The sequence below is a fragment of the Pseudopodoces humilis genome, chromosome 13 (genome assembly GCF_049639895.1).
Source record: "Pseudopodoces humilis isolate 2021_Gansu_Grassland_sample_001 chromosome 13, ASM4963989v1, whole genome shotgun sequence".
Lineage (NCBI taxonomy): Eukaryota > Metazoa > Chordata > Aves > Passeriformes > Paridae > Pseudopodoces > Pseudopodoces humilis.
This window is the reverse complement of record NC_142212.1, coordinates 17,325,581-17,348,459: the sequence shown is the minus strand read 5'-3', so window position 1 is coordinate 17,348,459 and position 22,879 is coordinate 17,325,581. Positions and strand designations below refer to the sequence as shown.

General features: G+C 40.2%; 1 protein-coding gene across 1 annotated transcript; it reads left to right on the top strand.

The window, feature by feature from the left end:
- Positions 1-5,380: 5,380 nt before the first annotated feature.
- EIF4E3 (eukaryotic translation initiation factor 4E family member 3) lies at positions 5,381-22,116 on the top strand. Its single transcript, XM_005522230.3, has 7 exons — positions 5,381-5,439; positions 13,861-13,933; positions 15,856-15,950; positions 17,966-18,026; positions 19,291-19,357; positions 20,405-20,560; positions 21,085-22,116. Exons 1-7 carry the CDS (start codon positions 5,381-5,383, stop codon positions 21,114-21,116), a joined length of 543 nt encoding a protein of 180 aa, XP_005522287.2. The 3' UTR covers positions 21,117-22,116.
- Positions 22,117-22,879: the final 763 nt, after the last annotated feature.

The following is a 22,879-nucleotide window of genomic DNA, read 5'->3' as shown; positions in this document are numbered from 1 at the left end:
TGTCTTTAGCACCTCAGAGAGCCCCAGTGCATTTCAAGTGTGGGGAACAGGGAAGGATGACAGCAGAAGCCCAGTATCTAAAGCTAAGTAAGAAATTCCAGTGTTTTAATACCTGATGTATTGACTGGATGCTGGGTTAAGCCACTTCAGCTCCCCCAAAATGGCTAGGTAAAGAAATAAAGATCTCATCTAAAGCATGATGAAGTCAATCTATGCCCTTATTTAACTGTAAAGGGTTTTGGATGAGACTCAGACTTCCTTCACAAGTGGTGGTAACCAGAGAGAGCTGTGATTCTGGAATGCATCAAGGATCCTGGAAAGACTGATGTCTTTCCAACTTGTACACTAACTTGAGGTAGGTACTGCCTTCTTCATGCTCATATCTGGCAGAATTCCATCCTGTGATTTGCTTTCAGTGTACCAAAAGAGCTATTGGACCCATTTTTTCCCCCTTATTAGCTGTAATTAGAAAGCCTGGAGAAATATAGGATTTCCAGTCCCAGAAGTTAGCAAGCTCCTGTTCCATTTCCACAGGAGGTCATGAGGTGCCATCTCCTTCCCATGAAGCATTTTACAGAATGTTCAGTTATGTAACAACTTTAAGGGTAAAAGTTTTACTTTTGTTTGCCTTTTACTTAATGCTCATCTTCTATTGGGCAATCAGGAATCTTGGTTCCTTGGGATATATTAAACCACCTTCCTTTGGATGCTACTCCATAAAGTCTGCACAGTGGTTTCCATGAGAGCAATTTTGGAGCCAATTTTGTATTTCATTTTTATTTTCACTCTTCAGGATAAAGTTTCTACACAGTGTCCTGGCCAAAGCTGACTTGATTTTAGTTTATAACTTGAGAAAGAACTATTCCATTTATTTTTTGTTGTATTAAAAAAGCCAAACATTTACTCCTACGATGTGGACAAAGTTCCTGTACTTTTTAACAGCTTCACAGCTAAAAAAGCAGAGGTACAAATTTAGCATGCACATATCCTTTCTGAGATTTGTTCTGCCATCAGTCACCAAGAGTAAGTTAATAGAATTCCTGTGTTTACAAGGACACTTAGGAGATGGCCACCACCTCATGAATTTGCTTTACTTTTATGTAATTTTACAGATTTTTTGTTATTTTATAGATTTTCAAAATGCATCTGCAGGAAATTTTGCTAAGGGAGGAAAGGATCTGATTGAACTGCACTTCTTTTTGGACTAGTAAATGGCTGTGCCAGTTGGAGAGGCTGAGGAAAGGTTCCTCTGCTTGTTTGACTTGGGCAGGTTCATGGATTTGAAGGAAGACTTCTCTGGGAGCTTGCAGGCACCAGCTGCTTGAGGAGCCTCTCCTGTGGAGCAGGTACTGTGTGGAAAACCTGTCCCAGGCAGGACTGGACACAAGCCTGTCAGAAAACCAGGGGCAGTGATCCAGGTTGTTTTTAAGAAAACAAAGTTATGCAATATCATTTAGTTCTGACATGTTCCCAATATGCAGCAAATGAAGAACTCACTAAATACAGTATATCTCTGGCCATATCATTTGAATAAAACTTGTTTCCATGACAACCTCTGCTTAACAGCTTGGCTGATATGAAATCATTCCTAGATGAGGGAGCTTTTGCCAAAAGCATTGGGATTCAACACTTTAATATTGTGTTTTAGGGTTTAAAAAACATTTATTTAAGCCTCTGGAAGCAAATATCAACTAAAATCCCTTCATCCTCACCTCTGCTTCGGCTCTCAGTTGATCAGTTTATCTTCCTGGGAACCTCTCAGAAGCAGCTCCTGTGTTACTTAATATGCTTCTGAAGTCCCAGGCAGTGTTTCAAGAGCAAGTGATCGTGACACCAGCATTTGGTAGAGAAATTACATTTCATGGCTGTTGGCTCAGGCTGTGAGGCAGCAGCATCAGCAGCAGCTGGGCACAGCAGCCGAGGCTTGTGCTCCTGCCATCCCTCAAATCCAGGAAGGTTTATGTTCCAGCCAGCTCTGCCTCAGAGTGAAAACGAGGATCTTCAGCTGGAGAAAGGTCTAGCTAAGGTTTCACACCATTTATTTTTTTGTCAGCAGCACTGAACAAACCCAGGTTATCTCTCAGATGTTTTTTGAGGTGCAGTACCTGTCGCTTCAGACAGCTGTGGAACACTTCCAGGATGGAAATGCACTGTGACTGCTCATATGGTGCTTGTTCCCTTCCTCCCTTCCAGGTGCTATTACACTATTAGAATACAGCTAAAATAAGCCTAATGCTTGCCTAATATTTCTTATGTATGCAAGCATTGCAGTTGCCACAGTGATGGTGCACAACTGTCAGCAGGGGAAAGGAAGGTCCTGATGGTTTTAAGAGGCATTCTGCCCCCTCAAAACACCATTGTATTGTAGCAGGGGGATTCCCTGCACCAGCTGAGAGCAGGGACTACAGCAAAACCTACTAGAACAGTGAAATAATGTTTCAAGCACATGTGATGTACCCATTGCTGTCAAGATTTTGGGATCAGCAAGGATTATAAGGGTAGGGATTTAAATCTGTAATAAAACCATGGAAAGAGGTATGAAGTATTTATTGTTTCTTCTGGCTATAATGTGCCTTCTTCAGCTCTAATTTGCCCCAGTGTGGGGCAACTTGGGCCTTTGTGTGGTAAAAAGGTTCAGGTGCCTGAAACTGGGTGCAGACAAGCAGTGCTAGGAGCACAAATACGGGGCAGAGCAGTATTGCCTATTCCAGTTTGTTGGGGTTTTCTTCTCCCCAGTTGTTACCTGGGAAAATTACAGCTGTTAGTCAATGGAAACGAGCTGAGCTAACCTACCAGCTGACTCCTGCTCTCTACCCCACAGCCCTGCTTTGTGAGGCCTTAGCAAAAAATTACCAGCTTACCTGGAGAGTCCTGCAAGGGAAAGGAAGATGTGGCTGGAAGGAGGTGTCAGGAATGGAGCCACAAGCCACAAGTCCCTTCTGGGGTGGTGAGCTTCAAGCAACTCATCTCTGCACCAGCTTGTAGCACAGGGCTGCACCATAACACAGTTTGCTTCTGGTAAAGCTGCTTGACAAGGTACAAGAGCACAGGAGGCATCACCAGGGTTTCCTTAAAAAGAAACCTTCCAAATAGGTAGCAAACACCGATAAAATACATTTTTAATTCAAGTCCTATAAATACCTCTCTGAAAGCGGTAATAACTTCCTGGGATTTTTAATCTCTGAAATGATTTCACTCAAGGTGTGCTGGCAGCATGAGGTAGCTGAGCAGAATCAGGATGCTGTGCTCGTGATAATTTTTCCTTGTGAGATTCATCTCAGGAGACTCTTTTTTTTTCCTCTGTGTCACGACTTCTTGGAAGTCTCTGTAGGCAAAGGATGCATTAATTTGATGCATCCTGTGATTGCCCTTCCTCCACAACTAAATTAATTTACTGTTAGTTGAGATTCCCACAACGTTCCTTGTGCCACTGCAAAGCCTGGTATTTACTGATGTAAATAAGGAATAAACGGAGGCTTTACATATCTCATTTGGAATAATGATCCAGGCTGTGCCTCCTGGCTCTCACTCCGTGTCTCGGAGGTGTGAGGGTTTTATTTCTATAGTGTTCCTTGCAGCCCAGGTTGTTTATAACAGAATGATTTGTTTTCAGCATGAGCTGTAATGTTTTAACTGATGAGCAGCTCCCTCTTAATGGAATCTGGAGGTTTTCACTGAAGCGTGTGGTTCCATCAGAGGCAGGTGCTGGATTCAAAGTTACTTTTTGTAATACAATCTGCTGGAGTTGGCCTTATTTCCAGAGTGATGCTGCTGCATATCCAAAATTTAATACTCTTGGCAACCTCAGCAGAGGACACCAAAAATGTGCTAGGCGTGGAGTGTGTCATTGGCAGTCACAGAGGCAAGATGTGGCCCTTTTGGGTCATAAGAAATTAGCACTCTCCTCCTCTCCTCCTGTCTTCTCCAGCTCTTCTGAGAAAATTTGTGCCTAGATACAGCCATTTATTGTAGGGTTTTTTCCAGGATTAACATTTTTGGTGGGCTCATCATTAAAATAGAGAGAAAATGCTCAGAGTGGGCATACCAATGAATTTTTAGATTCCAAGCTCTCCCAAATGGTCATTATCTTGCCTTCTATTTAAAGAGGAATAAATTAAATTGTAAGAGATGGTGCAACTTGTTTTGCAGATCTTATTTAATTTGGACTAGCAGTTTGCATTTTCCATCTGCACAACATAATCATTAACTTTTTGTGTTTCTTCATTGTCACTGTGCAGAGTGCTTTTCATGGGTGAACTCTGCCCTTTCTTACTGTTAGATTTTTATTTCTTTAAAGGAGTGTGTCTCTATTGATTTTTCTTTTAGGATGAAGTATATATAAAATTATTCATCCTAGTAAATGTGCTTGCAAAAAAATCTATGTGATTCATGGTCTTTGATCCTGTTATCACTTATGTGGGTGTTTAACTTTACTACTGTGCACAGTCCCAATGGGGAGAATCTTAATTTAAAAAGTACTATTCTAAAAATAATGTGAGGGGGTTTGCACATGTCCATATTGTATTGTGAGGAACATCTCCCTGTAAAACCAAGCACGTAAATTAAATGAGCTGTAGAGAAGATGGGAAAACAGAGAAATTATTATCCCCTAAGTGTGGAAATTTTGATGTTGAATTGTCTCCATCCATGGTCAGCCTGCACAGTAGCCATCTCTTCATTGTGTGAATGTAGAAAATGTTTTGTCTTAAAGCTTGGATTTTTGGAAAGATTTAGTGTTTTGGTCAGCATTGCCAAACCAAACCGAGCACAAGGGTTATTTTGCTCAGTAAGGCAGCCCAGAGACACGCTGGGTCAGCGGTGTGACCTGTGTATGTGCAGACAAGGGACTGCCAGCAGCGTGTGTGAACGTGGTTTTGTGTCCTAAAAGTTGGAGTTCTAGAGAGATTTAGTGTTTTGCTCAGCACTGCCAAGCCAAACTGAGCACGAAGGTTGTTTTGCTCAAAAAGGCAGCCCCAGAGATTTGTCAGGTCTGTGCTGTGGGCTGTGTATGTGCAGAGAGGGGTGCAGGGTGGTGGCACTGGGGGCCCCGTGTGCCCCAACGCCTCGTAGCTTGTTGTAAAGGTCCCGGGAAGAAGATCAGCGATTCCCTTCAGCTGTGCCCCGCAGGAGAGGCAGTAAGGGGATGGAGCGAGCGCCTGTGCCCCTTTGGGGAGCCACCCGCGCTCTCCAAAGGTCCCTTGGCCACGTCCATCTCTGTCATCACCCTGCCCTATTCCCGTCTGTCCTTCCCGTCGCATCTCGTCCCCGTCTGTCTGTCCCTCCCCTGTCTGTCGTCCAAGCCCGAGTCCCGCTCACCCCCTCCCTCCCTTGTCCCCTCCCCGCGGCCCGTCCCGCCCCTCGCCCCCCGCCCGCCGCGGAGATGGCGTTCAGCCCCCCCGAGCTGCCGCTGCACTCGCCATGGACCTTCTGGCTGGACAAGTGAGTGGGGCCGGGGGCTGCGGGAGCTGGGGAAACCCCCCCGAATCCGTCTAGGAAGGGATGCGCATCTCTGGGATTATCGGTTCGCTCGTCCAAAGATTGGATCCGGGAAGTTAATGCTGGGCTGCGTGCGGGAAACGCGCTGGTGCGAGGGACTGCCCCGGTGCCTGTGCCCATCCAGGGGGTCGGCAGCGGTTCCGAGTAGTGAAACCGGCTTGGAAACGCTTTCGGATCTGTAGTTTAAGGGACACACATTGGTCCAGGCACCGTCGGTTCAGGTTTGAGCTCTAAATTTAGAGATGAATCTCGCCAGCCGCGGGAATAGAAGGGTAAAGGTTGTGCTTTGCTGCTGTGGTTTGCGCAGCCCTGCTGCCCCAGATGGACCCGCTGACATGCCGAATCTTACAACGCTTTGATATCAGGTTTGGCTCCCGCAGGTGATCAGTTCTTAAAATCCGAAGTGATGCGTTTTGAAGGATTAGCTAAAATTTATTTATTACCTGCAGGTTCTTATTATACTTCATCTGCTTGAAGTTTGAGTCTCTGATGCTGTGGAAAGAGGCTGCCAAGGGAGCTCACTCCTGTGCTGCAAACAGCAAGGCATAGGGAAGAAGTGCCCAAGTCAAAACTGAAAGTTTCTTACCAGCATTTGATGTTATTTTCCTAGCATGTATTTTCCAACATCTTGTTATTTAATCTACAGCTTCCTTTTCTCAATTTTTTGGTGTATTTCTCCTCTCTCCCCACCCCAGAAGGCAAGTTTATCAGTTTTTCTGCCACTGCACATACTGCCCCATGCTATTAGTAAAATTCTCCTCTTTAGTTATTCTTCTGGTAACTTTCCAACTCATGATAGAGAAATAACAAGGAACTGTTGAAAACTCAGGTGCAGCAAATCAAATCTAATTAATAAAGCCGTCAATTATTTCTGATTACTTCTTTTGCAGTCGTGACGCAGTTATGGTCAGGTTCGGGATCCAAGTTGTATTTTTGCTTCTTTGTTTTTAAAAAGCATCATTTGAACTGGTGTTTAATCAAGTCACCCACCAGGTCTGTTTGTTTGTTTACATAAGCCATGTAGAGATAAACGTGTCTATTTTTTATAATCAGTGTTGGCAGTTAAAATCCATTTTGAGTTCCTGAGTCCTTGCATTTTTTTTCTTAAGTCTTACTTCCACAATGCTTCAGTCTCTTAAAATTCAGTTATTCTATAGATTTTTTTTTGACTTTTCAGACCACATGTAAATGCATTTAATTAGTACTGTTGTTTCTTAACTTATATATCCAAGTGTCTGTAAAAGAAAAAAAAAAAACTGTGACTATAAATACACAAAACTCTTTTGTTTACCAGTAACAAGGATAGAATAATGACAGGAAACAAGAATGAACGCAAACAAGATATGTTTTATGCACTCAAAAGTCATTTAAGGCATTAAAAAGCACACAAGAAATGGAACCGTGATCTTAATTTAATTTACTGCTGTGTGTGGAAGTTGACATCTCTCTGCAGAGCCCCGCAGAAGTGGCTGGGATGTTTATTGGTACATCCACAGAGATTTGATGGTGGCTTAGGCTTGCATCTGTTGGACTTCCTGGAGAAGATAACTGTGGGCACTTTTTGAACTGACTTCAGTAGCACCTAGTGTGGAGCAGTGCTGTTTCCTCAGGAGATTGAATTGATTTCTGACTGCTGCTGCATTTTACCCTGTACTTGCAGAGAAAAGCAGGAAGAAGTGACGCTTAAGGATAAATAGATGTTGAGATGGATACATAGTTATCTCTTTCTATTAAATTACTGTGAGAGAGATCCATGACATACAATTTTAAGATCTCTAAAACATATCTTTTCATTAAGTCACGCTGTTAAAATAAATATCCATCAGCTAAGTGGTACTTTCTGCTGCAACTAGTGATGTGCTACGCTTGGGGTTCATGGCCTTGCTTTTATCATAGCAGCACTATCCATCTCCTGCTTTAGAAGTAAATGTCTTTGTTTTATCTACATCAGCACTTGTTTCAGTGAATGCCTTGGCACAGGCTGAACATCTGGAGGCTGGCATCCTGTGGCCAGGTCCTGGTTCATTGCCATCATCCCACACGTGTCAGAGGGCATCTGCATTTCCCGTTAGTGCTAAGCTTTTCTTGGTATCCGTGTCTGAAATAGCAGCCATCTGATGGTGCTCTCTGCTCTCTTACCCTGCGAATGCCTTAGGAAAATGAGCACGATGAAAGCTGTGGGAGAATATTATTCACCAGTTTGACAAAAAAGACCATATCTATGATCTTGAAATGCTTGCAGGTCAGCAGTTCCAAAGAAGGTGCAGAGAAGCTGGCAGGTGTTTTCCTCTTAAGACAAATGAGATTTCCTTTTTAACTGTTAAAATGTTCCAAGGTCAAGTGCTAAAAGTTTGGAAAACAGGAGTTTAGCTCTGCTGTTTATTTTGTCCATTCTACAGATTTCCAAGTTCATACTCACATGTCTCATTGGTAGGATTTTTGCCTGCAGTGATGTTAGGGAGCAGAGGGAATTTCAGTCAGGCTTGCAGGAGCTTTTGGTGCCACCTTGGGAAGCTGATTCATGCTGGTGGCTCTTTATACTTGTGCTTATCTCAGGAAGACTCTGGTTCTGGTTGAAGTGGCTTCTGCTCTGAAAGGAAAAGTTGCCTTCTTAGGTTTTGCTACATTGTGTAGTCTTTCAGTTATTTTTTACAATGAAGTGTCAATATGCATCACTGAATATAACGAATAAAATATGAGCATTGCCAATCTGGTCACTATGTTGAGTAGCACATTCAACACTGGAATTGCACAAAAGGAAAAGTCAAGTGACATGACCATCAAAGACTGGGCTGTCCTGGATAACAAACCACCTTATGCCCTTGAAACCATCCCTTAATGGGATTTGGGGCTGTGGATCTGGGTGTGATATTTCTGTAAATACAAAGCTGTGAAGATGATTATACTTTTTCATGTACATGTGGACATGATGCAAATATCCTATTTAATAAACTTTGCAAATCCCAATTGTCACTTAGCCTGGGTATCACACAGTGTGATTTAACCCCAGACAAAACCGAAGCACCGCACAGACGCTCACTCGCTCCCTCACCAGCAGGATTGGGAAGAGAATTGGAAGGGTAAAAGCTGGAAAAGTCGTGGGCTGAGATAATGACAGTTTAATAGGGAAAGCAAAAGCCGCACACGCAGGCAAAGCAAAACAAGGAATTAATTCACTGCTTCCCATGGGCAGGCAGGTGTTCAGCCACCTCCAGGAGAGCAGGGCTCCATCCCACGTGCCTTGGGAAGACAAACACCATCACTCAAAACATCCCTCCTTCCTCCTCCTTGCACTTTATATACTGAACACAATGTCAGATGGAATATCCCTTGGGTCAGCTGGGGTCAGCTGTCCTGGCTGTGTCTCCTCCCAGTTTCCCATCGCTTTGCAGGATCATGTCCTGCTTGCCCTGTTTTCTGGCCTGACTTCGAACAATGCCCTTTAGATAATCTTAATTCTCTTGCAAGAATAGTTTAACTCTTCAGTATCTTTGTGAGGGGAAGTATGTGTGTATAAACTATCAAAGGTTATTTGTCTTCTTCTGGAAAGACAAAATATTCTTACAGAAGTTACTATCCTTATGTGCTGATTTTTCTGTCTGTATGTTGTAGATGAGTTCTATATAGAGCTGAGTAGATACATTTTGATAACTGAACCATTTTAATAATGTGTTAATCTTCCTAGCTGAACACATCAGATATTTGAAACTAAACTTAATAATTTTCCTTCTTCCCTATAGCAAAATTTATTTATCTAGGATCATCTATTTCATCTATTACAGCTTATGAGTAGGTGGCTTACAATGAAAAATGATGGTTAATATTATAAGAATGTTCAATCCAGTAAGTGCATTTTGACAGGCTTTGATGGCTTGAAATCAGTCTTTGTATTCAGAATGGATTACCAGATTTATTTAGTTGCCACAGCATGTTTTTGACTTTATGCTTTTTAAGTAAATATTTTGCTTATTTATACCAAAAGCAGTTGTGGCTAAGCACTTACAGGGGTATTTTCAAAATTGCTTGGCAGCTTTTAAAGCTCCCGCTAAAGCTGTGATGAGAGCCCCACTGGGAAACAAAGGCCAGTGTGAGCACATATGAAACAACTTCTATACTTAATTCTTTGCAGAAAAACAGAAAAGCTACAGTTCAGCATCAGAAATTAACATAAGTGCAACCACCTGGAGGTTTATTCATGGATAAAACAATGGAATTTATCTTTGTATCCTTTGTTCTTTATTCGTGCTGGAATAATGAAGGAGTAGCAAAGAAAGCTGGCATTAGGATTCGTTTTGTGGAGATTATTCCTGTTTCCACATTCCCGTGTGATTCACCACGAGATGCTGTACAGTGGGTCTGGCTTGATTAGGCAACTCAATTAGTCCTGATACTGCGCTAAATTTTCTCCTATAAAGGTTCTGAAGATGCAGTGGCGTCACAGGACATGAAACAGGCAGACCAGGAGAACCACTGAAATATTTTATATGCAGACCCTCCATGGGAAACCCAGATGCACAATTGTAGGTGAAGCACAACTGTTTCCACCCCCAGAGGATCTGTCATTGCCAGGCTGGTGCTGTGATCCAGCTCCTTCCTGTTCCTGTGCTCCTGGGGATTGGCAGGGCCTGTTGAGTTCTTGGAAATAAATTGTTCACCATGGCAGTAACTCACAGATCAGTAGGGCATATTGGATTAATTGTACTGTTGATGGCAGTAAAACTATCTGAATGGGAAGAATCCTACAATGGAATTTTGAGGGTCAATATTTGCAGGGTCTTGTTTTGGTGTACCACGTGTACTGAGGGTTTTAGTGAGGTACACAGCCATCTCCCTATTCTTACCTTATAGTTCTGGAGAGTTAGACAAATAGGAATTTCTACAGATTCTTTCACTTGAAAATCATCTGTCATTTCTGCTAACTTAATTTAAACTTTACTTAAAATGTGTACTCAAGTAAAAAGAAAATAAATCACAATTTCATGGGTTTCAAGGCACAAAACTCCTGAGTGGTTTGCTGAGTTTCTGGGTGAAACAAACACTACAGTTCAGATTTGTCAGCAGTCTGGAATTTTGCAGGAAATTAAAGGTTTTTTTCTTCTATCTGTCAGATTAAAATACTGTTCCTGCCTTATACTCATTAAACCAAATTTGTGCAGGTATAAATTCTGGAGCAAATGATCCTGAACTTTCAAATTGATGCATCATCATTTTCTCAAATACATTTTTTCAGTAGGATTTTGGTTTTGTTTGATTGTTTGTTTTTCAGATAAAAATGTTTGTGTGTTCATGCTCATATCCATAAATGACTGACGCTTTCCAAAGCTGAATGAAAGGCTAAAATAATACTGTAATCTGGAGGGCCTGGAGCACTTACCAGGCAGGTTACCAGGAATAAATGGTCACTCACCATAACTTTTAAAAGAGGTAATTTGCTGGTTGGTTGCTGCTTTCTGTCAGCTGATCACAGTTTCTCTGGAAAATGTTGCTTACAAATATCAAAATGAATAATTTTATAACCTTGGAGTGGTATATTCTACCTGTCTTAGCTGCTATTTTAAATGACATTAAATTTTCTAAATGGCTACCATGATGATCTAGGTAACCTTTGAAGGCTATGGCTAGAGAATACATTTTTATCTTTTATTTGAATAGACCTTACTATTGAAGCAACTCAGTGGCAGTATCAGCACCAGGATATCAAGTGATGGCAGTATCTGTTGTACGACACATGTAATGCCAGAGGCTTTGGTGACTGCTAAGCCACCAGTGGCAGAAATAGTCCAGAAGAGAAGTAATTTCTTGGGCAGTGGGGTGAGACAAAAAGAGGCAAAATTTACCTTGGGTTTTGCCTCTTTGTGTTCCATTCTACATGAAACAAAGTGTTAGTAGAGAGATGCTAGTATGGTTAGCAAGAAAAGAACAAGGGGTAGTTGGTTGTGAATCCAATAGTTAAATCACTTTGTAAGTTTTAAAGTCTGTTTGAACTTATTACCTTTTTGTTGTGCTTTCAAAACCAATCTGTTTCTCTAAAATACTGTGAATTTCCCTTTTTGCTCTTTAATGCTGAGTGTAAAGTGTACATAAAAAATGCCAAAACACACACACACAAAAAAACTCCAGACCTCCAAACCTTACTACAATAATTCCTTTTATCATGTTGATGACAGATTTTTTTTGTTACTGGTTTTAAGTCATCCGTTTTTTCATGGGAGTTCTCATAGTTCACGAGCCACCAGACTACAAGCTGTGCCATGGTGATTTCTTGTTGATTTTTTTTGTCTCCTGCCAGTTCCACCATTGTAATGTGCTGGTAATTAACAGGCAAATAGTAAAGCAGATGTTACTTAGCCTGTTTTATAGTGAAAAAGTTGGGAGGTATTTTTCTGCTGGTTTTGTATGTATTTTTAAAGCAGCTTATTTTAACAGGAGCCTTTAAAAACCTTAGAGCTATTATTAGACTTTTGAAGATGTGATGCTGTTTCAGTGGTTTTGCATATTAAATTTCTTCCTTTACATGGATATCTAGGGTTTGCCCAGAGCTTCAATTATATCTGTAACAGCTGAGAGTAACTTCAGTGTTTCCCTGGACGTATTTCACGCTGATCAGATGTATCAGGGAGGGATGCTGAGATCTGCTTTGCTTTTATCCCTTCTTCAGCTGGTACCCAAGCAACAGCTGCGTTTTCTTCTGTTTCCTTAAACCTGCTCTCTTGCTTCTGTTTCCAGATTTAGTAATTTTACACATTTTTGTTTCCTCTTCTGAGACACAATGGGAGGTTGCTTTTGTCTTTGATCTTCATTTTTCTTTAGAAATCCTACTTCAGCTTCTGAAGGGAAAGAGAAATGTTTCTAGTTCTAAGAAATTGAATGTGCCTTAGCAATTTTGACCTCATTCCCCCAAAACTGTGCCTGTGGGATTGTGTGCTGGGAATTTTAAGGTGGGTGTTACGATACACTGTTAGTGCAGTGACAGGAACACAGGAATGTCTGGGGGTGTGAATGCACTGTCCCATGTCTCATGCACTGAAGAGTAATGAAAAAGATTATAAATAGGACCATTTGGTTGGAAAAGACCTTTCAGATGATGGGATGCAGCTGGTGCTGTGTGTGACTAAAGAATCACAGACTATCCTGAGTTGGAAGGGACCCATGAGGATGAAGTCCAGCTCCTGGCCCTGCACAGGACCATCCCCAAGGGTCATGCCCTGTGCTTGAGAACATTGTCCATGTGCTCCTTGGCATCCATGGGACTGTGCCCATTCCCTGGGGAGCCTGTCAGTGCCGGACCGCTCTCTGGGGGAACCTGTTCCTGATATCCCTAAACCTCCCCTGGCACAGCTCCAGCCGTTCCCTTGGGTCAGTGTCACCACAGAGATCAGTGCTCTCCACTTCCCCTCATGAAGAACTTGTAAACTGCAACAAGGTTTCCCCCTCAGTCTCCTCCAGGCTGAACAGACTGAGTGACCTCAACTACTCCTCTTATGGCTTCCCCTGAAGGCCCTCGAGAGAGAGAAGCAGCTCTGGGTGGAGCTGGTGCTGGTCAGTATGAGGGTGAGCTACAGAAGCTGAACCACACCTGGTGTACCAGGGTGCCTGGCAGCGACACCAGCCCAAGGCTGTCTTGGCTTTACAGGGCGTGCTGGTGGTACATGTGCCTTGAGGGCATCGGTGTCGGCAGTACAAGATCTGCTTGGAACCACGGAGGTTCCCTGGCTGCGTCGGGTGCCATAGCCTGACCTGCGGCACTTATGCTTCTCAGCCCGTGTGGGTGTCCCATCCTTCAGGGGTAGCGAGGAGCTCGTGGCGGGTGTGGCCGTCCTGGTGAGGGCGGTGCGGGGCTGAGGGGAGGCGAGGCCGCGCCCGCGCCCCGCCGGCTGTGCGCCTGCGCCACCTAGCGGCCCGCGCTGAGGGCCCGGCAGCACAGGCTGTGCGGATGAGCTTCCTTTTCAACGTGTGAAGCACCGGGAGCGCCTTAAAACGCTGAAAAAGGGGGTTGGGGTGTGTTAAATGCAATTGAAAATAGTTCCGGGGTACGATCATGCGGTCCTCTTCTGGTAGCCCGTCACCAGTGAACAGCAGAGCTTTGATGGTGTGTGGTAGCTCTGAGAGCAGCACTGTGCTGCTCGGCTAAAACTCCTGATACTTCTGTTAAGTTTTACGAATTACCTGGCAAATATTAATTTATTCGCAAGTATAAAAGAACTTTAACTCCTATCTTTAAATTATTCATGATAATTTGGAATTGGACTTCCCCTTTGACATGCGAACATTTTAACTTCATGCTCATGCAATTCACATTCCATCTCCTTTCTCTGCCTCCTTGATAAAATAAATATTTTAATTAATCAATGCTTTGTCTTCAAGGTCACTTCCTGGTACAACAGCGGCTGAATGTGCATTAAATTTGAAGAAGATTTATACAGTACAAACAGTGCAGGTAAGGCATGTGGCTCTGCTACAGGAGCTGCCACATGTTATTAATGTAACTTCACACCTCAAGTTTCGTTTTTCCTCCTAGGATGAGTCACACCTGTAGCTTTGCTTACTTGAGGTGTGAAACGTGAGTGTTACTGGTGTTGTGTGTTTGTATTTCTGAGTCAGTGTTTGAATTTCATTTGGCTTTCCGGATGGGAAAAGGAGGAGGCATATTGGATTGGGCATGCTGAATTCTTAAACCTTCCTGAGTTTCCACTAGTACACTGAATTATATTTGGTGTATTTTAAATACCTTTCCAGCCTTTTCTCCTTTTTCTAATACAGAAACTAACTGTGCAAAGACTAAAAATTGCAGTGTGTGGCGCTTTTTTTTTTTCTTTTTTGGTGGGGTTTCTCTCCTTAAATGTCTATCTAAAAAAAGATTCTAGCAAACTGAATTAGACTCTTAAACCATGTGATACTTGCAGCAGTGAGAAATTCTGCATGTCTGTGTCATCTGCCATTGCCTAGTAGTGGGTATCTCTTGCAAGTAAAATTGTATCTGTTTTAATACTACAGTTAGCATGAAGTGTGTAGCAAATTGGTATTTGTCTCACCTTAGTGCTAAGCTAACTAGTTCACTAAATCCCTGAAATTTTAGGGTAATGCCAGACTCTTCTCTTTGAGAAGTACACCTGCAGCAATCTATTGAAGTTTTAAATAAGGCTTTCTCATGAAGGTCTGCACAACTTCATACATTGCATGAGATTTCCAAACACAAAACCTTCCAAACTGTATGTCCTAGTTCAGGATAAAAAGATCTCTCAAATGTTTCCACAGCCATGTATCTCTGCTCCTTCTTCTGCAAGTAGCTTTAGGGTTTTGGCACGCAACAATTTAAGAATAAGGTCATAGTTTAAATGGGTGTTTCATACCAAATTTTTAAATTTTTAGTAGTCTTTAATGTCTTCTTGTGGCTGGGTAAAGGTAATGGCTGTTAGGCAGCATTGCCAAGGGCCACAAAATTTTATCACATAATGTTACAATCCTTGTTTCTAAAGTTGTGCTAGTGATTAACTATTATGTATTACTTAATGTATTTAGATAATTAAATATTATGTCTAGATAATACTTAATGAGTTGCACTAGTGATTAATATTGCATCACCACATGTTGATGCAACTTAAGTCTTTCAAAATCCTTTCTATTCCCAGCTGTTGGATAAAGGGAGAAGAGCTTGTGATCTTTTCAATCATTTGTCCCTGTTGCTCACTACTGCTTTTGGGTGCATTTTTATCCATCCCAAACCTGCCTGACAGCTTCTGCTTTTACCAGCAGAAACATTGGGAAGTAATCCAATGGTTCCTGTTAAACTGAATCTTTGAATTTTTGCCCCATTCCTGTATTAACATACATATAAAAAAAGCATATCAGGTTCTTTGCATCTGGTTGAAACATTTCACTCAGACAAACTAGTTGGGTTGCTGGCTAGACATTTAGTTCACCAGAATTATTGTTTGTGGTGTTTTTGTAACTCAGGATAATCATAATGACGCTTAGGCTAGTCTTAAGTGAAGCAAGGTGGATGTTTGATATAAATATATCTTTTTAATAGGCTAAGGAAGTTTTATGTACTGGTTTGTTCTTACATACTCAAAGTAACTCTGGTTTTGATGATTTTTTTCCCTCTCTATTCAAAACTATAATCTGTGTTTGGACTTCTTCCCTTTTTTCCACCTTCAGGTATGCAGGACTGTCATCTAAAAATAATAAAAGTAGAAATGATTCTGTAAGAAGTTCTTTTCAGAACATTTTACTATAACATAGAAGGTGCCTGGTCTCCAGGAGAAGGATGTTTAATTGGTTAAAAAAAAATTAGCAAGGAAATAAATCTGCATGAAACACCCTCTTGTATTAATGCAACTAATATTTTTCCTTTTCAAGGATTTCTGGAGTGTCTACAACAACATTCCTCCCGTGACAAACTTGCTTCTGAGATGTAGCTACCATTTAATGCGGGGAGAAAGGCGCCCGCTTTGGTACGTGTGTTGTCAGACATTTCTGGGAATGGGCAGTGGAATAACTTGAAGGGTGAAAGATGTGGGATAGGAGGGTCTTGTTTCTGTTGGCTGCAAACACCTGAACTCAAGAGACCAATGAAAGAAATACTCCAAGGTTCTTGTTCAGTTTGAAAGTGGCTTGTACCAAAGAGCCTTTATTAAAAACACAGACTGTAATTTCATTGTCCACCTCTGGATGTAAATGTACAAGAATAGATTATGAAATAGAAGCTTAAGAAATTATAATATGACTCTGAATTTCAGTTTAGGAATACACAGAATAAGTTACTTCTATTTGAATTTTTTTAGCTTGCACATTATTTTCTTTTCTGGTGAAATAATGATGCAAACAACTGATGGTCCTTCACTCCTTTTCATCTGTGCAAAAGTACAGATATGCTTCATGTACCTTGGATCAAAAGTAATTTAAGACATTATGAGGTGATTCATTGCAGAAAATTCCTACTTGATTGTACGATAGCAATGGAACAAAGTATAAATAATTCATGTTTTCCTTTCAGAAATCAAACTACATCCCTTCTTCCTGTTGCAGTTCTGTTGCATTTCAGAGAACTTCAGCACTTTCTGAAGAGTTTTGATCTCTTTGGCATCATTTGGGTTGATTGGGATTGCATTAGGGCTCTTTAACTTAATCATAGTTGTCTAACTTTGTGGTGACTTACTACAGGAGATTTCTGTCCTAGTCTACTGGAAATGTAAATTTTCTAAAATGAAATGCATCTGAAGGTCTGTGTTACTTATATGAAAATACTGTGACTGGTCAGGATAGCTAAAGTGGGCATGAAAAAACATTGATATCTGTATAAATCAACTGGGCCATCATCTGCAGGCCTTCATATCTTTGTAAGGATGAATGAGAGCATTTTGGGGTTTGATTTTTTTGGGTTTGTTTTTCCTATTTTTAGTTTTCATTTGTTAAGTGACTACTAGAGGATTAAAATGCAAAGATAATTTCTGAAAATTAAACACTTTTTAAAGCCTATCAAAGTAATTTCACATTTTAAGAAAGGGATTGCAAGAGATTGATCTCATTATCAGTAATTTGCTAACTTTTCAATAATTACTGCCAAGAAGCTTTTCCCAGATTGCCATTACAGTATAGTGGCCAATTCCAGAATTCTGTGTATTTTTTTTTTTCTTTTAGAAAGAAAGAGAAATCCTGAAGTAAGAATTGAGGATGCAGATTCTTAAAGACGTCCTCCCAAAGTTTTCCCCCTCTTTTCCCCAGAATCTGTCAGGATTGGTGGGAGACCATTGATCCTGAGGAATCTCTATCAGTCTCACAACGTTTAGATATTCCAAAGACTAATTTTTAGGTTATTCCTTTAATAAAAAAAAGTAAAGGCCTTTTTGGCCTTTACAGAGTTTTAGCAGGAAATGAGAAGCCCTAATTTAAAATCTTAGAAAAAGAATTGTGACAGAATAAACTTGAGAAACTCACAGGTTAGTGCATTGTGCCTTTGTCATTACAAGGCAGTTTAATGGTTACAGTTGCTCCGACCCAGGGCAGCTTCAGTCTTTTTTTAATAAGGGCAATTAATTTCTAGCTGTCACAAAACTGAAATGAAGCGTGCTCATGTTCTTTTATTAAATTGAATAAACGGAAGAGTAAAAAGCTGCTGCTGTGAAAATATGCCAGAGGTTTTCCAAAATTAAAGGTTACCATAGTAAAATGTAAAATTGTTTTGTGGCTTGTTCCCGTACAGTGTGCAGCCACTTCAAAGATGGTCTGTAGTCAGGGAAAATACAAGTGTTTTCCAACACACAAAACTTGAAAAGGGTTAGGTGTTGAGTGATACACTTCATATGAACAATGAAAGAGTTATCTCTGATGTCAGAAGTCAGAGTCATGCTCCCTGGAGTTAGTAATTGCATTTCAGATGGGATTTTTCTGGGAAAATGAAACCACAAACATAGGGCTATCTAGATGTGAATTTGAATGTTTATTTTCACTGATCTATCTCCCGTGACAGGGAAGAAGAAAGCAATGCCAAAGGAGGTATATGGAAAATGAAGGTCCCCAAAGAAAGTACGGTATGTTACATTGACTCTTTACTCAGACCTTGTTTAGTAAGGGAGTTTCTTTAAATTCTGCTTGATAAAGATGTTGTAAAGGTTTTTACTTCTTACATCACCCAACACAACAACCAAATACTACTTTAACTTCCATAACCTTTTAAAGACAATGAGCAGAAGTTTATTTTGCAGTAATTCCATATCTCTTGCTTTAGATAACATTTGGCAATGTATTATATAACAAAAGAAAGTTTGTATTATAAAACAAAAGAAAGCTACAGTGTTTCAATTTGGAAACATGGTAATTCATAATCACCTTTGTTCTCCAGACTGTTTCCTTATAGGCATACAAAGAAAAATAGAAAGACTTTTCCTGATAATCTATGCTAAATTATGTATTTTTTTCATTTAAAAGTATGAAAGATGAAATCTATTCAGGCATATCCTTGAGCTCTAATGAAATAACTGTGTTTCTCTTTGCCTCTAATCAAATGCATGTGAGTAACTTCTGTGAACTGCCACAGAATGGAGATTTGACCTCTTCACACATGGTGTTTATGTGTGTAAGTGTGCTCTGGATCAGGCCTTTAAACAGAAAAAGTGAAGTGTCAGAAAAATGTGACAGCCTTGCAGAAGGTATTAAATGCTGAAAGATGGTACTCAAAATTTCAGCTGAAAGTTAATTGATTTTTGCCTGTGGGCTTTTTCCTTGTATATGAGTTGCAGCTTTCCTCCCCCGCAGTCCCAAGTGGTCACAAAAGACTGAAATTGAAATTGTCTTTTTCCTCCTATAATCCAAGGTGTGAAGATTGTCAGAAGTGACAAGTGGTTTGGAGAGCCTGAATTACTGGGCAGTGAATTTAGGGACCCCAGAGGCCTTGTTTTTCAGAGGCTGAATGACAGCCCCTTTTTGATATGAAGGTACTTTTGATCTCTCAAACTATGCACCACATGGCCTCAGTCACTTCTGAAAGGTTTGCTTGAAGGTGAACTTCAGTCAGCTTTCAGTGCTTGGTAAATAGCATAAATAACACCTTTATACCTGTTTCTCATTTTTTTGCCTTCAGTCTTCACCACACGTGGGCACAGCATCTCCTTGGCTATGATGAACCATCTTGTACAGACCCAACAATTAATTATATAACACAGCATGCACTTACAAGAAATACTCCTTTTTGGCTAGACAACCTCAGAAAGAGAAGATGCTCAGAACTGACTTAGCAAACCTAACTTTTCATTTAAGAAATAATAATGTGAATGTAATGTTTTCCTGCCTTCTTAGGCTGCAGTTTGGAAAGAGCTTCTGCTAGCAACTATTGGAGAGCAATTTACAGATTGTTGTGCAGCAGGTAATGATTGAGACATTTCTCCATCATTTCTTTTCACCAAATTTGCTCCTCTCCTTAGCATGAATATCTGATAAAAGTGGCTATTACACTGACAGTGAATATTCTGTTAGGAATTGTCTTTCACTGGCTATCATTCCACAAAAAAAAGAATGGCATTTCTCAAGTTTACAGAGCAGTTCAGAAATAACCCTTCAAATGGTCTCTTATACACTTTATACACTGATAGGGTTGTCTTGGGGTCACTTTAAGCAAATATATGATATTCTGCTGTCCACAGAGGTGGTTCTTGCCTTTGGCAATGTGCTTCTGATACCACCTTTGTGTTTTGTTAGTGACCCTTTCCCTGGGATGCACAGAACAGCTGTGCTATGGAGCTCACAGCTGGATCAGCCACTGCTCCCAGCTGTGGCATGGCATTTGAGCTCTCCACAAAGCTGCATCCTAACAACTTCACACCAAAAAGGGCTTCTTCAGTGTAGCACTGAGTTACCAGCACTGGCAGCAGCAGCAGCCTGACTGAGGCTTTTTAAATTTCATTAATTTTGTTTTCTTTTTTTTTCTGTTGCTGCCTTGACAAAATGTAAAGGAAAAAGAGGGCAAAGTCTGGAAAAGCTGGTGTCTGATCTCCACCAGGTACTGTTCCTGGAGTTTTAGTTGTTTTACCCTCATCCTCCCATTTCTGCTTATAGACATCACTCTAAGTAAATTGTCTTTGGGAGTTCATATTGCTGACCTTAGTGGAGGGAGTCTTGTGATTCCCTTCTAATCAAGTCTAAGAGTGCTAATAGCAAAGATGAATAATCCTATGCACCTCATAAAAAACACCATGAGGTAATGTTTCCAATAACTTCTAAAAACAGAGTTTCTTTCTGGTAACTACTTTGTCTGTTTTGAACATTGGTATTTTCCTCACTGAGGATTTCTCTTTTCTTTCACATCTTTATTTTTTTTCCAGCTTTTGGACACTGTTTCATAATACATAAGTAGCAAATTAGACATGTCTCACTTTTAAAGTATTCCTTAATGGTTCTCCCCCTTTCTGTGCAGATGATGAAGTAGTAGGGGTAAGTGTCAGTGTTCGTGACCGTGAAGATGTTGTTCAAGTCTGGAACAGGAATTCCTCTTCAGCAAGTGAAGCAAAAGTTGTAGAAAAGATTCATAAACTTCTCCCACACACATCTTTTAAAGTGGTTTTTTATAAATGTAAGTATTTTGTACTGTTCATTTCTACCTCCATTAGAAAAACAAGAAGCTGGTAGGGTATTTCTATGGGAATATCCTACCTGATTCATCATTAATCACTTAGGAATGTAGCATCTGTCATTGCATTAAAATGATGTCCCTTCAATACAGAAGTTAGCTATCATTCAAAAGATATGTTTAATTTTATTGTACAATCTGTTCTGTATCATGTTTAATGTGCCTCATTCACAAAACAAATTAAATATCTTAATAACTCTTGAGGCTACATACTGTCCAATTTAAGTATTAATTTAGAGGAACCAGTTGCAATCAGGATTTCAAGGGATCTCATATTTTAGGCTCCCTGTAAATGTATTATCAAACAGTGTATTCTGAAAGATGCCTTGTTGGCACATTGTGTTCTCCCCTCCCTTGACTGATTTATACAGTTTTATCTTCTTTTTTTTTTTTTTTTTTTATCTTTTCAACTCCTTGACAGAGTTTACATATTCTTCTATTATTTTTTTTCCTTCTCTCTTTCCTAGCCCACAGAGAGCACCATGCTTTTGAAGGCTGATGTGGAAAGCATTGAATGCATTATATGCCAAGATCATTTGTTGTTATTTGGTGTTTTGAGCTGGTCTGGACAAGGAGGAGGATGGTGGAAGTGCTACATGGGGTTAACCCTTTTGACTTTCTGACATTTCACACTGGCCTATTGCTACTGATAATGAAAAAAACCCAAACAGTTGCCTTGACCACTAAATACATGATTCATTGCTTCATGTTGAGTTGGTGTATTTAGTTCTTAGCTGTTTCTTTAAAAAAATATTTTGGCCACTTATTTGTTCAACCCGACTGTATTTGTTTCCATTTCTTTAAGATAGTTGGCTTTTTCTTCTGTGCTGTACTTAGTGAAAAGCAAACATACAGAGATGCTATGCTGCTTTTCCAAGATGTGCTGTACATAGAGGAATTCTGGCTTGGGGAAATGTGTTTTCAATTTTCACTATGAAACATTCCTACTATGTTAAAATTTACTCACTGGTTTTGTCCCAGGAGAGAAAGAAATTGCACTGCATTTATTCTAATGTTCAGTGTAATCTGGTCTTACAGTGAAAACAGCACATACTGTAAATGTAAATAGAAAAGGGTGCCTTAAATGAGCAATTAAAAAGAATACATTTATATTGGAACTAACCCTGTGTAGGGCGATGTTAATGTCTTTTAATTGTATTGATTTTAGAAGAGCCCTTGTTCAGGTTAGAATCAGAAATTTCTCTGTAGGAAACCCTGCAAACTCAACACCTCTTATTTAAGGGTGATAGGGTATTCATGGTTTTATATTATATGCTCTCTTATGGTGCCTTTCTGTACATCCATGAAAAAGTATCATGAATAATTTCTAATTAATTGTAGAAACTGGATCCATCTCTCCCACTTCCTCAAGTATGTCAGGCCTGTGTCTGCACCCACTGGTTCAGTGTCAGAATTGCTGCTGACTTCAGTGCAAAGAGATCCTGTTGTAGTTTCAAGCTCTCTTCTACTTCTTCAACTTCCTAAGTATCCTTTTTAAAATAAACAAAAAATACAGAAAAGAAATTTGTGTCACAGCTTGAATAGGAATATAAACAGTGTTAACCTTTAAATGTTTGTCTATATTAACTATTTGAGGTGTTTTAACTACCAAAGATTGATTTGGTTCCTTTTACAAGGTAGAGATGAACATACCTTCTGCTGAACACTCCTTCATCCTTTAGAGGTTTTTGAAGAGCTGGCAGCTCTTCAAGTTGCACTGATTTCTACATCTTTAATATATTAAGAGGCAGCCATAAAAATCAAATAAATTTAAAAATAAGTAACACACTATTGAGATTACTTTTTTACAACTTTATCTTGTACTTTCAACTTTAACTTGTATTTATGGATTAAAACTGTGTAGTTAATGAGCTTTATTAATTAAACACATTTTCTAAAATCCAAGCGTCCTGCTTCGGTAATTGCTTTCTGAGATGTAATGTTACCGGTCCTGCCTTTTCAAACCTGTGTATTTTACATTAAAACTTACTCTCTTAAAAGCTGTCTGTTTTGTTCTTAGATTAATTTTTTTTTTCAGTGAAAAAGGGTGAAGTACCAGTGGATAACTTGCAGGGATGTACCTGGACAGCCTCCAGGCCTGTGTGATGGAGGGCAAAAGTGACTTCAGAGAAGTGAAGGTTAGAACACAGTGAGGAGAAATGTTTTCCACTACTTGATGAGCAAGATTTCTCACTTGAAATATTTCCCTGTCTTTGGAGGAAATGTAAGTGGAATACTAATGGAGAATTAATCATGCACCTC